General features: G+C 29.3%; 1 protein-coding gene across 2 annotated transcripts in view; it reads right to left on the bottom strand.

Annotated features, from left to right (window-relative positions):
• Positions 1 to 3,834: 3,834 nt before the first annotated feature.
• The window catches only part of NK7.1, a 217,891-nt gene continuing 206,218 nt past the window's right edge, over positions 3,835 to 15,507 (bottom strand). For both annotated transcript variants that reach the window (XM_065515479.1, XM_065515480.1), the window contains one exon: positions 3,835 to 5,434. In XM_065515479.1, the coding sequence (XP_065371551.1) occupies positions 4,166 to 5,434 (1,269 nt within the window). In that variant the 3' untranslated portion in view covers positions 3,835 to 4,165. The remainder of the gene's footprint in view (positions 5,435 to 15,507) is intronic.

Below are 15,507 nucleotides of genomic sequence, written 5' to 3'. Positions count from 1 at the left end.
GTAAATAAAATCTATGCTTAAAATTTTATTTTCAATTGAATTTTGGCATATATTTTATGACTGTTGTTTTGTTGTTTTATTATTAATAATATCTAAAGCTAAACATAAGATTTGTACATTTAATAAGTTATTATATATACACATATATTTTTCTTTGTTTTTAATATATAAGTATAAGGGATTAGAATTTTGTTCGTTAGAATATTGTTATTACTTACACATTTATAATTAATATTAGTTATTATAGTTATGTATTAGTAAATATTAGCATACATAAGTAATGATGAAGTTAAGTTAATTTTAAAAATATATTATTTTCTTATTTTCATAAAGTTGTTATCGATCAACTGATCAAATTGAGCTTTTTTATTTATGTTTTAAGTGATTTAAAATCTAGGGTGTTATTTAAAAATTTAAATTATTAGTTTATTTATGTAGTATGTTAAAATTTATGTGGTTATATATGACTGTTTGATTTCATATTATCGTATACTTTTAGTTACAGTTTTTATAAGAGTTTTTATTACATATTTTTCAATTTATCACATGAAATATTAAGAGTGTTTTTTAAATATAATACATATAATATGTGTGTAAGTTTAGGTCTATGTATTGCCTTGTAGAAATTGCCCGGTAAATAAACTTGTTTGGAAATACCAATTCTAGAAAACATAATCACACAAAATTAACTAAGGCCCTAATTTTGTAAATCACGTCACCAAAGTGATATTTATATGGAAAGCAAAAACAAAATTTCAAAAATTTGTTTTTGTTTTATATACAAAATTTTCAAATTATGAAAGGCAAATCAACGTTTGAATTTTGGTGCGTTTGTTCTGTTAAGAATTGGTATATAAAACAAAAACAAATTTTTAAAATTATTGAAATTTTGTTTTTGCTTTCCATATAAATATCACTTTGTGAAGTGATTTACAAAATTAGGCCTAAATTTTTATTCAAAATCGAGTGAAAAAACAATTGATTCAGAAATTAATTAAAAGAAAATTTATTTTGAAAAATTTAAGTCAAAACTGAAAATGGAAAAATTAAAAAAAAAAAATTTAATAGATTTTTTATTAAAACGCACATTTTTATTTAAAAAGTTCATTAACTGTTTTATAAAAGAAATTAAATCAAATAATAATAAAAAATTTATTAAAAAAATACATATATTTCAATACACACTTTTTTTCATGTGGATTGATTCCAATTAACAACAATTAAAGGAGTGAATGCTAGATCAGCACACTAATAGAAAACATACTATTCCTGAACCTGTTGAAGAAATGTCTTAGTTGCTTATAACACAGCCATCAGGTAGTCATACAGGTCCGGTAAGTCAGAAATGGATATTGGAAATGACATAGAATTTTAAGCAAAAGAAATTCTTTTAAAACGAGGTCCATACTCGGAATGGCACACTACTCCGACTTTTTCGATGGCTTGCGAAAGGTTCGGAATTTCTGACAGAGTACGGCAAACTAGGGGAATTGTTATGGATAAAGTCAAAGTCGCTACTGAAAAAAAGAACTGCAGAGCATTTGTACGTGAAAACACCAACGATTCAATTTGATCGTGAAAAAAAGAAGTGCAGAGCATTTGTACGTGAAAAGCAATAACCATTCAATTTGAAGGTTCGAGACGTTGTTAAATATACCATTAAATCTTTTATGTCCTTTAATTATCTTTCAATAAAAAGTTAATTCATTTTTGGAATAAAAGAGTGAGTTTTTATAAAAAATCGATTAAAATTTTTTCGATTTTCAGTTTTGACTTAAATTTTTCAAAACTAATTTTCTTTTAATTAAGTTTTGAATCAAAACAATTGCGTTTTAACTCAACTTTGAATTAAATTTAGTTAAATTAATTTTTGGGTTGCAAAATCTTGAAATGTTTAGATTTTTAGACAGAATGTTTAGACAGTTAGACTATTATTATTTTGACAAACAACTCCAAAACATTATTTATTAAAATCAGCACAGATATGAAAGCTGAGTAAATTTTATTTTAAATAAGTCTTCTTCCACAATTCACCAATTACAATGAATATATCAAAAAAAGTAGCATTATTTTCGGATTTCCTGAGCATCAAATTTTCTCGTAATAACCGGAAGCTCGATTTAGATTTTAAAACCAAGGTTTCTTGGGAAAAAGTTCTTAGAATTGTCCGTAGATTATGATTTTGCTATAAGCTTCGTCACGTTTTTTGACCCACCCTTATGCACATACATATGTATTTTGAGGCAGCTTTGACATTTTTTTTCTGACAATGGTCAAATGGCCCACCCCAAGACAATTTTTACTTGCTGTTTAATTTTAATTTGCCCGGGGGCAGAATGGTATTGATCAGTTTCAGTGGAAGAAATTTGTAATCCTGGATGGCTTTGACTCTTCTGAAATACTGTACTTGAGAACGAAAATTAATGCTAAAGTATCTGGAATAAATGTTGATCTCGTTTTAAACTTTATCCAAATTTGGTGATGTAAATTTCAGATGCATTAAAGAATCCATTATCCCTGTATTTAATAAAATTTAAAAATAAAGATAAAAACATACAATGTGTTGGATATAATTTTATTTTGAAATTACACATCTGTTAACACATGAAGTGAACAAAAATTCTCGTCAATAGTTGACTCCAAAGAATAATAAAATAGGAAACATAAACATCGCGAAGGAATAAATTTGGATGCCCTCGCAAACTTAACGAAAAAGTATGCAGTTGTTTATAATTTACAAGGATTTTTGGGATTTGAAAAGAAAAAGAAAGATACACATTAAAAGACATAAATTCCTTGCAGTGAGAATCTTTGGAAAACTCAAAGATTTAGATTTTCGTTTTGTTTCAAATTATTTTCGATATGGATTAAGTCAAGAACAGCGTATTCAATATATATCGCTTCGAAAATACTAACAAGGCCAGCAGTATTGTGTTACTTTTTTAAATTCCATTGCTCCAGGATAAATTTCGTATGTTAAAGCTGAAGAATAGTTATGCTAAAATTGTTCAAGAAATGTCGAAAACTTTATTAGATTAAAAGAATTGAGCTTGATAGAGTGTATGGATCTTTTAAATGGTTTTCACAGACAAACCATTAACAATTAAATAATAATAAACGAATTCTTCGGAAATCCAGAATCTGCAGATATCAGATTGTTTCAAATTATCCAAAATCAGTCGTCGGTCAATGGAGATCTTTACCACACCATGGTTAATGATTTGTTTGTTTAAAAATATGGATGACATTGATTTGGGTGACAGAATGGCGACCGCAACCATCGATTTATTGAAATAAAAATTTGGCGATTACTTGATTTCGAGAAATGGACCTGTCAATTGGCTTCCAAGGTCGTGTGATTTGGCACTTCTCTATTATTTTTTCTTGGACCATGTGAAGTCACTGGATTATGCTGATAAACCAGCAACAATTGACGCCTTGGAGGCCAACATTGTTCGTGTTATTCGTGACAAACAGCCAGCAATGCCTGAAAAAGTGGCCGTTACCACTACTCAATTAATTTCAAGTTATCATCATTGAATAACTTCATTGAAAAATAATACAAATTGTCCACGATTTTATACTCAGACAGTAAAAAAGCTACCCGTTACCAGAAAATCATATATATATATATATATATAGGGCCTCAAACCAGAAAATCATAGCATTCCAATAATCCTTAAGTGTGAATAGTATGTTTTATCTAAATAATTAGTACTAGCTCCTGTAAAACGACAAGATTAAATACTTTATATTTACAATAAAAACACATTACAAGTTCATATTATCGTGTGTAGTATAAACTCCATAAAGTATTGTAGGCAGTAGAGCAAATATGTAGTACTTAATTTACTTTATTCGATCTTTTTAGTTAAAAAAAAATTAAAAAATAGTGACATACATGTATTTACATATTAAAAATATCTTACAAGTTTAATGTCTATTTTAAATAACATAATTGAGCTTCCTTTATTTCAAATTAATTTTTTTTTAGCAGTATGTATTAAATTGAATTTATGTATTTAGATATTATGTGTTTTTAAATAATTATTTTATTGTATTTAATATATAAATGAATTTCCTTTATATTTTTGGCACACATTTAACTTTTCTTTTTTGACTGGAAGATCTTTTTTAATATAATATTCTTAAATTTGAGTAAATTTTAAATTTCTTTCATTTCAGCATCGTTGTCAGCATCTTCTGTTTCATTGTCGTGTGTCAATCCATTTTTGTTCTCAATAAAATCCTCAAATTCCGTTTGATGATCTTTATCTTCCGTACGCTGATCCTTGAGAGTATCACATAACATAATTGAATTATCTTCCTGCTCATTCTCCTCCTTCACTTTACAACTAGTTGTTGTTAATTTAGTTTCCTCTTTATCAGTTTTGGGTTTAATTAATTTTTGTGTACTTTCTAATTTGTTTGAAGACTTTTTTTCGTCAGTATTTTCAGCTCTTTTATGGGATTTTTCTTTAATGGTCAATGGTGTAGATTCGCTGGCATTTAGTTTGGCCATTGCTAAAGCATTTGAAATTTTTGATGCAGCCAATTTACTTTCAAAATCCATTTCACCATAGTGTGGACTTTGACAATGTGCTGCTCTCAGCAATGTTAATTGCAGTTCACGATGTTGCGGTGATTCTTCGAGTTTGATTTCTAATTTCTCAGTCTGTTCCAGGGGTGCTGCAGGCTCTACCGTTAATGGAATAGCATGATGATGGTGTGGTATATGACGATGATGATTGTGACTGTGATGATTTTGATGATGATGGTGGTGGTGCTGATGACGATGATTGTTTTGTGTTGTCTGTTGTTGTTTTGTATTCGTGCTATTATACGATGCCTTTGTATTGTTTGATGTTGATTTGTCTGCCGTGAAAATATTTAATGCACCCCCTCCTCCTCCAGCAGCTGCTGTAGCATTGCTGTTGTGTTCGTTCTTTGTGCCAGCAGCGTTTTTTGAGGTTTTCTCTAGTATTGCATTCAATTGTTTTTTGATTTTTGTCGCTTGTTTGGCGGTTAATTTTGCACTTAATTCATTTGCAATATTTCGTTTACTTTCAATATTACTGCCGCTGTTGCTATTGCTACTACTATTATTGTTGTTTGTGTTACTGCTGCTGTTGTTGTTGTTGTTGCTGCTACTATTGCTGCCAGGTGAATTATGTGAATTCTTCTTTGTTGTTGCCACTACCATCGTTTCAGCATTTGATGATGTTGTTGTTGTGGTTACTGAACCATTTGTTGTTGCCGGTGTTTTGCCATTTCCATTTGTGTTATCTGTTGTTGTGGAGGATGTGGATGTTGCTGATGATGTTGTTGCTGTTGCTTTACCATGATTGGCCGATTTTACCTCGGCAGCCTCTGAGTTGGTTACATTATCTTGCCGTTTCCATTTAGTACGACGATTTTGAAACCATATTTTAACCTGGAAATTAAAAAAAAGAAATACTTTTATTGTAGTTTGAGCAGTTTCAAATTGGGACAAAATTACTAATGCATTTTTATTAAATGTAAACTATATTATTAATTTATTAATATATTAAGAATTTATTTATGAAAAGAAAAAGAGTGCAGATAAAAATTGTATAACTCGTACCTAACAAGAGCTCCGAATTAATTTATTAAATTTAAGCTTAATTCTCTAAAATCATTTTCCGTCACATGGTTTCGAAGTTGCGTAGCTAGTGCTTCGATTTGCGTCGTTAATATGGCATTTTTATACCCTACACCACCATAGTGGGGTGTATTTTTGGGCGTTATAAACATCTGCGTTTGTGCAGATGTTTATAACGCTCAAAAATATTAGTCTAACGCTCACCTTAAAGTATACCGATCGACTTTGAATCACTTTCTCAGTCGATTAAACGATGTCCGTCCGTCCGTCTGGCTGGCTGTCCATGTAAACCTTGTGCGCAAAGTACAGGTCGCAATTTTGAAGATATTTCGATAAAATTTGGTACATATAATTTTTTCGGCCCAAGGACTATTGAAACTGGCTGAAATCGGTCCATTGTTTCACCTAGCCCCCATACAAATGTTCGCCCGAAATGAAATTTATCGGTCATAAATGTTTAATTTATATATGTATCTACGAATAATTCGAATAAGAGATTTTAACATGTTCGAATAATTCGATCACACGTTTGAAATTAATCGAATTATTCGAATAATTTATTTTTTTTTTAAAAAAGTAAAGAATGAAGTTTTGATGTCGGTTTTTTAATATTTTATTGTTAAAGACAAACATAAAATAATGCTAAAGTTAACAATTCAACTATTGATAATGTTAAAAAACATTCGAAAACAAAGTCCATCATTAAATTTTCAACAGAAATATTCTGATCAGATTAACTCCCGAACAATCTACAAAACAATTGACTAGCAAACCCTTTAGGAGCTATGCTTTAAAAAATTTGAACTAATTGGACATGATCCTGAATTCAAATACAATATAAACGTATTAATAACTTTTTTATGTCGTTCATTAATCGGCTTTTAAATTGAGGAACTAATTCTTTAGTTAATTAATTATTCACTATTTCTAAATTATTTATAACGAACTGTATTATACATCAAGCTCTATCAACGTTGCCAAATCTTTGCTTAATAAAGTGGTCTTGGGGAATTACACAATAAAGGGAATCTGTCCAATGTTTGATACCATTGTCAGTGAACGTGGGTAATTTGAAGTCAGGCAGTGCATGATTGACGCATTTACAAATACGCAAAAAGTTTATTACCATGTTAGACAAAATTGTTCAACGATGTTCAAAATCATGTATAAGACGAACTGCATGCTTTTCTGGCAACAAAACGTTAGTTTGCAATATTTGTGTTTATCTTTCGATTTATTAAATATTTTGCAACACTTACGTGCGTCATTTATACATCATTTATATACATATATTTTAAGATCATGGCCTTCATCTATTTCAATGTAATCATTATAAATGTCATCCTCATTATCATATTATTATTCGACGACCGTTTCGAAATCACATTCTCCATCGCATTCAACTCCACTTTAATCTAAGTTAAAATGTTGATTATTAATTGCGATTTTGATTAATATTTTGCTAGCTAAATAACAAATATTTTTTTCCGTACCTTTTATTTTCATTGGTTCAAGTCCTAAGTTAAAAATTTTGTAAGATTTGTTTTTAGAATTGTAACTTCTTGCAGTAATATTTGTATATTTATATAAGGAGCTATCGGAACACTCATCTACAGTGATCGAAAGTCCCTTTGCCTTTAGTTATTTGTCGAATTTCAAAAACAATACAGTCATTATTACTTATTTAAATTTGAAATTATGAACAATTTTAAGCAATTTAATAAAATTAAATATATGTATGTATATGAACATTTATTCGTTTTATTCGATTATTCTACATAAAATTGTTCGAATTATTCGTTATTCGAAAATGGCCATTTTTAAATTGTTCGAATAATTATTCGTAAGAAATTATTCGATTAATCAAACGATCATTAGTCGAATGGATACCCTAGTATACACACAAAATTCAACATAAATAATTTTCATATGGACATAAATCACACGACCGGTTTCGGTTTGGACTTCCGGACTTCCGATTTATATTTTAAAAGAAAACTATTTTTGCTCATTTACTTAGTGTATGGTATTATATGGTCGGGTTAGACCGACCATACTTTCTTAGTTGTTTTTATTGGAAAATAAATTTTTTTAGCTAAAATTATAAATCTCGAAACCAATTAGTGTATAGGGTTTATATGGCGGGATAGATCAATTATGGACCGATTCTCACAAAAGTTGGTAGAAAGATTTAGGTCTTCATTATGATATAAATTATTATACGACAATTATGAATGTTCAAGTCATTTTCTGAGGAACATCATTCTATGGGGGCTAGGTGAAATCATGGACCGCTATTGCTCATTTTCCATACCAAACAGACTTTATCAACAGAGACAGACATACGGATGTACATAGCTAGATTGTCTTAGAATTTAATAAGGATCCAGAATATTTATTGGTCTGCGATGAATATTTTGTTGTGTTACAAACGGAATGACAAAATTAATATACTCCCCATCATATTTGATGTTGGGTATAAAAATGTCAGTCATTCATTCCATAAATGCAATCCCAAAATCTAATTCTTTATTTAGATTCATGCTTGATATTTAGAAAACATCGATCATATTCACCTTTGACCTTAAGTATTACATCCGTCTTTAGATCGCCAAAACAAACAATTAAAACTTTTTTCATTTTGTAAAATTGTTTTGAAATCTGTTAAAAAAATTTAACATCTAAACCTGAAACACAAAATGATGATTAATTTCTGACAGGAAATTAAAAAAAAATCTATTAAATTTACCACTTCATTAAGAAAACATTCTTCATACCATTACTTATTAATATTTAGTTTTTCTCTCTAATGAAATCAAAAAGTTTTCCACACAACAAAGTATCTGTACAAAAAAAAATATCACCACTTTGGCAAATTCATATTAATGTAATTTAAAAACCCATTAACTTTTTTCCCTCTGCATAGATTGTGCGACACTCATATGACGCTAAGGCAAAATTAAATTTAATAATATGTATGTAGTAATAAAAATATAAAAAAAATGAAACCGCTACAATAAATTTAATTAAAAATATTCTATATTTAATCTAAGGATTAATGCAGCTGCATATTTTTCGCACTTAATGTAATAGAAAATTTACGTACTATTACAATTAATGCTGCAAATATTTTTTGCGTAAATCAAATTCACTAAAAATTTAAATCATCCAATAGCAAAATATTTGTCTCCCATTTGACTGTGTTTTGCTTTATACTCGTTTAAAATGTATAGTGTAAAATCGTGTATCTAATATATCGTATTGGTGTATTTTGGCTACCGTTTGTAATACAACTAGATATTTGCTTGACTGACTAGATTTTCAGTTTTTTCTCTTGGTTTGGTGGTCAGGTGTTTGAAAGAATGCTTTAATTAGGTAGTATTTTACTTGCTACTTTTTGAAGATTTGAAACATCTAGTTATAATTTAAAGTAGTAAGAAGAAGTACTTTTTGGTTGTTCTCTTAATAACCTATTGATATGTGTCATGCTGACAGGGATATGATCAGAGTATGGAAACAAAGAAAATCTTCTGAGATCTTGAAGCCGTTATTTTTACTTAAATATTGTGTGTTTGATAAGAGCGTCGAGCATCTTTGTCATTCATCAATCCATTTTAATTCTCAATAAAATCCTTAAATTTAATTTGGTGATATTTATCATCCGTTAGCTGATCCTTAAAAATGTCAATCATCAAGGACACTAAATCCATTTTTATTCTCAATGAAATCTTCAAATTTCATTTGCTGATCTTTCTCATTCGTATGCTGATCATTAATAGTATCACAAATCAAGGCTTTTATATATGAAAACCCAAAGGTTCAAGATAAACACAGTTCGCATTATGGAGTTGGTGATTAATCCCGAATCCTAAGCTATTGTCCGAATGGATACAAAGTTCAAGAATGCCTTAATTCTGCAAGTTACATTATAATTTAGGCATAGCATAATCTGCATATCACATTGTTGAGATTGTTTGGAAAATAATCAAATCTCTGCATTACATAGCCTTGGAAAAATACTAAAGTGTTGACCAATCTGAGTTGTACCATCAGTAATTATATATTGCTGTAAGCCAGGCAACTGCGACCTCATCACTACTTTTGATATCCAGGAGATATATTTCTACGTAGGAGCGTGTGATAACTGGAAAATGACCCATTGGGCCATCAAATTGCAGGAGGTTCAACTATTATAATAGACTAGTAATGAAGCAAAAAATTTGTTAAAAATTGAGCGTCTTAATTCACAATTTCTATACATGAAAATAAATACATTTTACGAATGAGAGCGTTTGAAAAGTTCATACGAAAATCGAACATTACAGAATTGTATGTGTGAGGAAGGACCAGGTACTACTGAATGATACACAGGTTTTTGAATAAAACATTATTTAATTTTTCAACATAGTCTCCTATGAGCTCTGTGCACTTTGTCCAATGTTTCTTATTTTTTTATCCCTTCCAAAAAATAAGATTTGTCGAAGTCATGAAAATATGTATTTTTTGTGAGAGGCAAATCTCTTTCCGCCGAATGCTCCAACTTCGATCGGTGTTGGCCGATCGAAGTTGGAGCATTTCGTAGCCAAATTCTCATACCCAAGTGATCGTTAAAAATTGAAACTTTCAATCTTCGATCGGCCAACACCATGTCGTAATTTTTTTCAATTGTTTCGAGAGACCTCAACTGTGCGTCCAAACGGCACATAAATCCATTTATTTACCACTGAAATTGAAGGTGCAGATTTCCCATAGTATTTATCAAGCATATCCTTTATGTGAGTGATGCTTAATGCAGACAGAATTCACATTTTTGTAATTCTGCTATCAAACACAAACCAAATGACGCAGCTTGTTAATCCTGTCCACAGGCTTCAACTGACAGATGCCTGTGGACATGAGCTGTGTTGCATTTTCAGTTAAGAGACGGAAATTATAAAAGTCGCGGACTTAAGATTTAGCTTCGTAATCTTTAAAACTAGATATTTAAAATTTAAGACAAATTCAAGTTTTAATTGTATAAGTTTTTATGGAAATTTTATATTCTCATCAAAGATGGCCCCAAATTAAAGTATACACTCCTTTAAAGCTCACCTCACCCATTCCGCTTGTTGGGTGTTTAGTGAATTGTGCATTTTCGTACATGTACGTTTGCAATAGTGTCGCCGTACATTAAATATTCTAAAGTATATAGTTTGTTTATATTTGTTGATGTTGCTGCTTTTTAGTATAATTTTTATATCTCAACAATTTTCATACTTTTGGCTAAATGAAAAAAAAACGAAATGAAATGTATGTTGCCACATTAGAGTGCCGCCAAATACAATTCAAGTATTTGCATAAGATTTCTTTTTAATATAATTTTTTTCGTTTTTATACCCTTCACCTTCGTGAGAAGGGTATATATAAGTTTGTCATTTCGTTTGTAATTTCTACATTTTTCATTTCCGACCCTATAAAGTATATCAGCCCAATTATGAATAAAAAATTCCCCGGGAGTTTGTTCCCTGGGAGTTTTTCCCATTGAATTTGAATAGGAAAAATGAGAAAAGGGAAAAAACTCCCGGGGAGTTTTTATTCATAATTGGGCTGTATATATTCTGGATCCTTATAGATAGCGGAGTCGATTAAGCAATGTCCGTCTGTCTGTCTGTTGAAATCAATTTTCTGAAGACCCCAGATATCTTCGGGATCCAAATCTTCAATAAATCTATCAGACATGTTTTCGAGAATTTTGCTATTTAAAATCAGCAAAATCGGTCCACAAATGACTGAGATATGAGGAAAAAACCAAGACAACCTCGATTTTTGACCTATTTTTTACCTATATCTGGATTACTAAGACATTAATATAGACAATATGGATATCTAATGATAGATATTTCAAATACATTTGCAACGACGTATATAAATAAGACCATAGTAAGATGGACCTACAATGGGTCAAAATCGGAAAAAAAAATTTGTAACCCGAATTTTTTTTTTCACAAAAAAAATTGAAAAAACAAAAAAATTTTAAATTTAAAAAAAAAATTTAAAATTTAAAAAAAAAATTAAAATAATCAAAAAAAAATTTTGTTCCAAAAAATTAAAAAAACAACTGGAAAAAAAATTAAATTTTGTTTACCTAAAACATTTAAAATTTTGAAGTATAATTTGGTGAAGGGTATATAAGATTCGGCACAGCCGAATATAGCACTCTTACTTGTTCGTTATATCTTTGGTCGTAAGAAAGCAACTGTAGAGAAATACATATATAAGAAATAAAAATTAAAAACAAACAAAATCATGAAAGACATGACAACAGTTGAAATAATTTTGTGATACCTTGTCCCAATTGCATTGCCAGCAAGGCAGTCAGACAGCCAGTGACCCACAGCAGACCAGGGTGGTATAAAGAAGCCAGCTTGACTATAAATTTTTTCCTTCTTTCTTTACCTTTTCCTCTCTTGGTGAACATTTTACATTTACTATCTATTTTCTTAAATAAGACCAACAAAAGGCGGCAAAAGTCACATTTTATGTTTAATATAATTGCTTGGGTGGTATGTAAAGGAAGTGTTAACAATGGGACCAAACAAATTTCAAATTCTAACTTAAGTAAATCATGAAAGCTTTAAATTTAAGCATTTAGAAAAACTTAGATTTCCTATTGCAATAACCCACTGTGCAGTCGTAGCTTCACAAACATTAGTCCACTTTAAATGCTACTTTTTTTTTGGCTTTTCCTTACTTTTCTTTTTTGAATATTAGCAACTACTACATAATAGCAGTGCTATTGCTCTTGCAACAGCAGCTGATGATGATGATTGTGCTTGCAAACCAATTAAAATTCAAAGAACCATGAAGGCCTGTTTATATAGTTTTTTTTTTGCATTTCAGTTTTTATTTCTCTTTTTTTTCTTTTCTTTGCTGCAACTACTATTTGAAAACACTGAAAATTAAGAACATTTTTCAGAAGGTTTTTTTGTTTTGTTTTCTTTATACTTTTTCTTCTCTTCTATTCTGTTGGAAAAATACAACTTAAAAGGAAGAACAAATTACTTTAAGGTTTTTATAATTGATGTTAAGCAGCAGTAAATTAATGATGCTTCTTTCTACCACAGTTACTGACTGACTTTAAGGCTGAAGTTATACTGAATTTCCTTTTTCGTTGGCTTTTTGTTGTTATTACTGTTGTCCTGTTGCAAAACTATAAAGTTTTAAATATTGTAATTGTACAACAAAGTAAAAACAAATATTTGAAGTATTTCCTTTTAAGCTATAAATCTTTTTGTAGATTTAAAGCTACTTTATATCAAATAAAGTATTTGGGACATTAAAAAAAGGGAATTTAACAAAACATTTGTATTATCAAATAAGTGAAAATAAATGTTTAGAAGAGTTGGGCAATTATTGGAAATAAAACCTTTTTCGATTTTATTTTTTAAAATACCTTTAAACCGCTTTTATCACAGGCCGAGAACTTAAGAAGTAGTTTCCCATAAGAGAAACCTAGCTCAAGAAACTAATCTAAATGAGTTTGTTCTGTTTAGCATATTATAATATGTAGTAACAAAATTAGATTAAATTTTACAGTATTTTTTACCACATTTATTTTATTAGTCGCGTTCCCGCAGGTGAACAAAATATTCGACATAGTACTATTTCTTTGTTTTTGGCTATGAAATGTGACTTGTTTAAATTTAATATTTATTGGGGTATTCATTCGACTAATGATCGTTCGATTAATCGAATAATTTCTTACGAATAATTATTCGAACAATTTAAAAACGGCCATTTTCGAATAACGAATAATATATATATGGGGAATTTCATGTCAAGTGAACCAACTTTTGAAATCGATGTCTTCCGATCGGGATGAAATTTGCACCAAGGTTAGCTCTATTGGATAGTAACTCAGACACAATTTTTCAACAACATCGGTCGAGAACTCTCTGAGTTATAGGGGGTAAAATTTTGACAATTTGGTCAAACAGGGGTTTTTTCTTATCCATGTAACTTATTACCTATTGTTCTTAGCAAAATGTGTCCCAAATAGTATAGATAGCTATTTCTTCGATCTTTGGAAAAAAAATATTTAAAAAAAAAAATAAAAATTTTTTAATATTTTTTTTCCGAAATCAAAAACTTTTTTGACTTTTTTTTAAAATTTTTTCTCTTTTTTTTTTTTTTTTTTTTTTTTCTTAAAATAAAGTTTAGATATTTTCCTTGAACACCTACTTGGTCGCTTAGTGGGATGCGAGTGGGATATCTATCAAAATAAATATTTTGTAACTCAAAACATAAAATTTTTGACTTTTTTTGCAAAATCAAAAACTTTGTTGACTTTTTTTTTCAAAATGGACCCTTTTTTAATCTTTTTTTTTAGGTCAAACAAAAGCTTAGATATTATCCTTGAAGACCCTTTTGGTCGCTTAGTGGGATGCGAGTGGGATATCTATCAAAATAAATATTTTTTAACTCAAGACTTACAATTTTTGACTTTTTTTTTTGCAAATACGATTTTTTTTCCAAATGGGCCCTTTTTTTAAAATTTTTTTTGTAGTCAAAAGAAAGCTTAGGTCCATTCCTTTAAGATATTTTTAGTCCCTTAGTGGGATGCGAGTGGGATATCTATCAAAATATTTTGTAACACAAGACATACAATTTTTTAATTTTTTTTTGCAAAATCAAAATTTTTTTCCAATATGGGCCCTTTTTTAATTTTTTTTTTTGCTCAAAAGAAAGCCTAGGTCCATTCCTTTAAGATATTTTTAGTCCCTTAGTGGGATGCGAGTGGGATATCTATCAAAATAAATATTTTGTAACAATTTTTTAATTTTTTTTTGCAAAATCGAAATTTTTTTCCAATATGGGACTTTTTTTTAAAATTTTTTTTTTGCTCAAAAGAAAGCTTAGGTCTTTTCCTTTAAGACCTATTTTGTCACTTAGGAAGATGTGAGTAGGATATCTATTAAAATAAAAATGTTGTAACTCAAGACATTCAATTATTGACTTTTTTTTGCAAATTCGAATTTTTTTTCAAAATGGGCCCTTTTTTAAAAATTTTTTTTTAGTCAAAAGAAAGCTTAGGTCCATTCCTTTAAGATATTTTAGGTCCCTTAGTGGGATACGAGTGGGATATCTATCAAAATAAATATTTTGTAACTCAAGATATACAATTTTTGATTTTTTGGCAAAATCAAAAACTTTTTTGACTTTTTTTTAAAATGGGCCCTTTTTGTAATTTTTTTTTGCTATAAAGAAAGCTTAGGCCTATTCCTTTAAGATGGTTTTGATCGCTTAGTGGGATGCGAGTGGGATATATATCAAAATAAATGTTTTGTAACTCAAGACATACAATTTTTGTGTTAAAACATTTATTTTGATAGATATCCCACTCGCATCCCACTAAGGGACTAAAAATATCTTAAAGGAATGGACCTAGGCTTTCTTTTGAGCAAAAAAAAAAAAATTAAAAAAGGGCCCATATTGGAAAAAAATTTTGATTTTGCAAAAAAAAATTAAAAAATTGTATGTCTTGCGTTACAAAATATTTATTTTGATAGATATCCCTTTGATAGATATCCCACTCGTATTTGCAAAAAAAAAAGTCAAAAATTGTAAGTCTTGAGTTAAAAAATATTTATTTTGATAGATATCCCACTCGCATCCCACTAAGCGACCAAAAGGGTCTTCAAGGATAATATCTAAGCTTTTGTTTGACCTAAAAAAAAGATTAAAAAAGGGTCCATTTTGAAAAAAAAAAGTCAACAAAGTTTTTGATTTTGCAAAAAAAGTCAAAAATGTTATGTTTTGAGTTACAAAATATTTATTTTGATAGATATCCCACTCGCATCCCACTAAGCGACCAAGTAGGTGTTCAAGGAAAATATCTAAACTTT

The sequence above is a fragment of the Calliphora vicina genome, chromosome 1 (genome assembly GCF_958450345.1).
Source record: "Calliphora vicina chromosome 1, idCalVici1.1, whole genome shotgun sequence".
NCBI classification, from domain to species: Eukaryota; Metazoa; Arthropoda; class Insecta; order Diptera; family Calliphoridae; genus Calliphora; species Calliphora vicina.
This window is presented reverse-complemented; position numbering and strand designations above follow the sequence as displayed.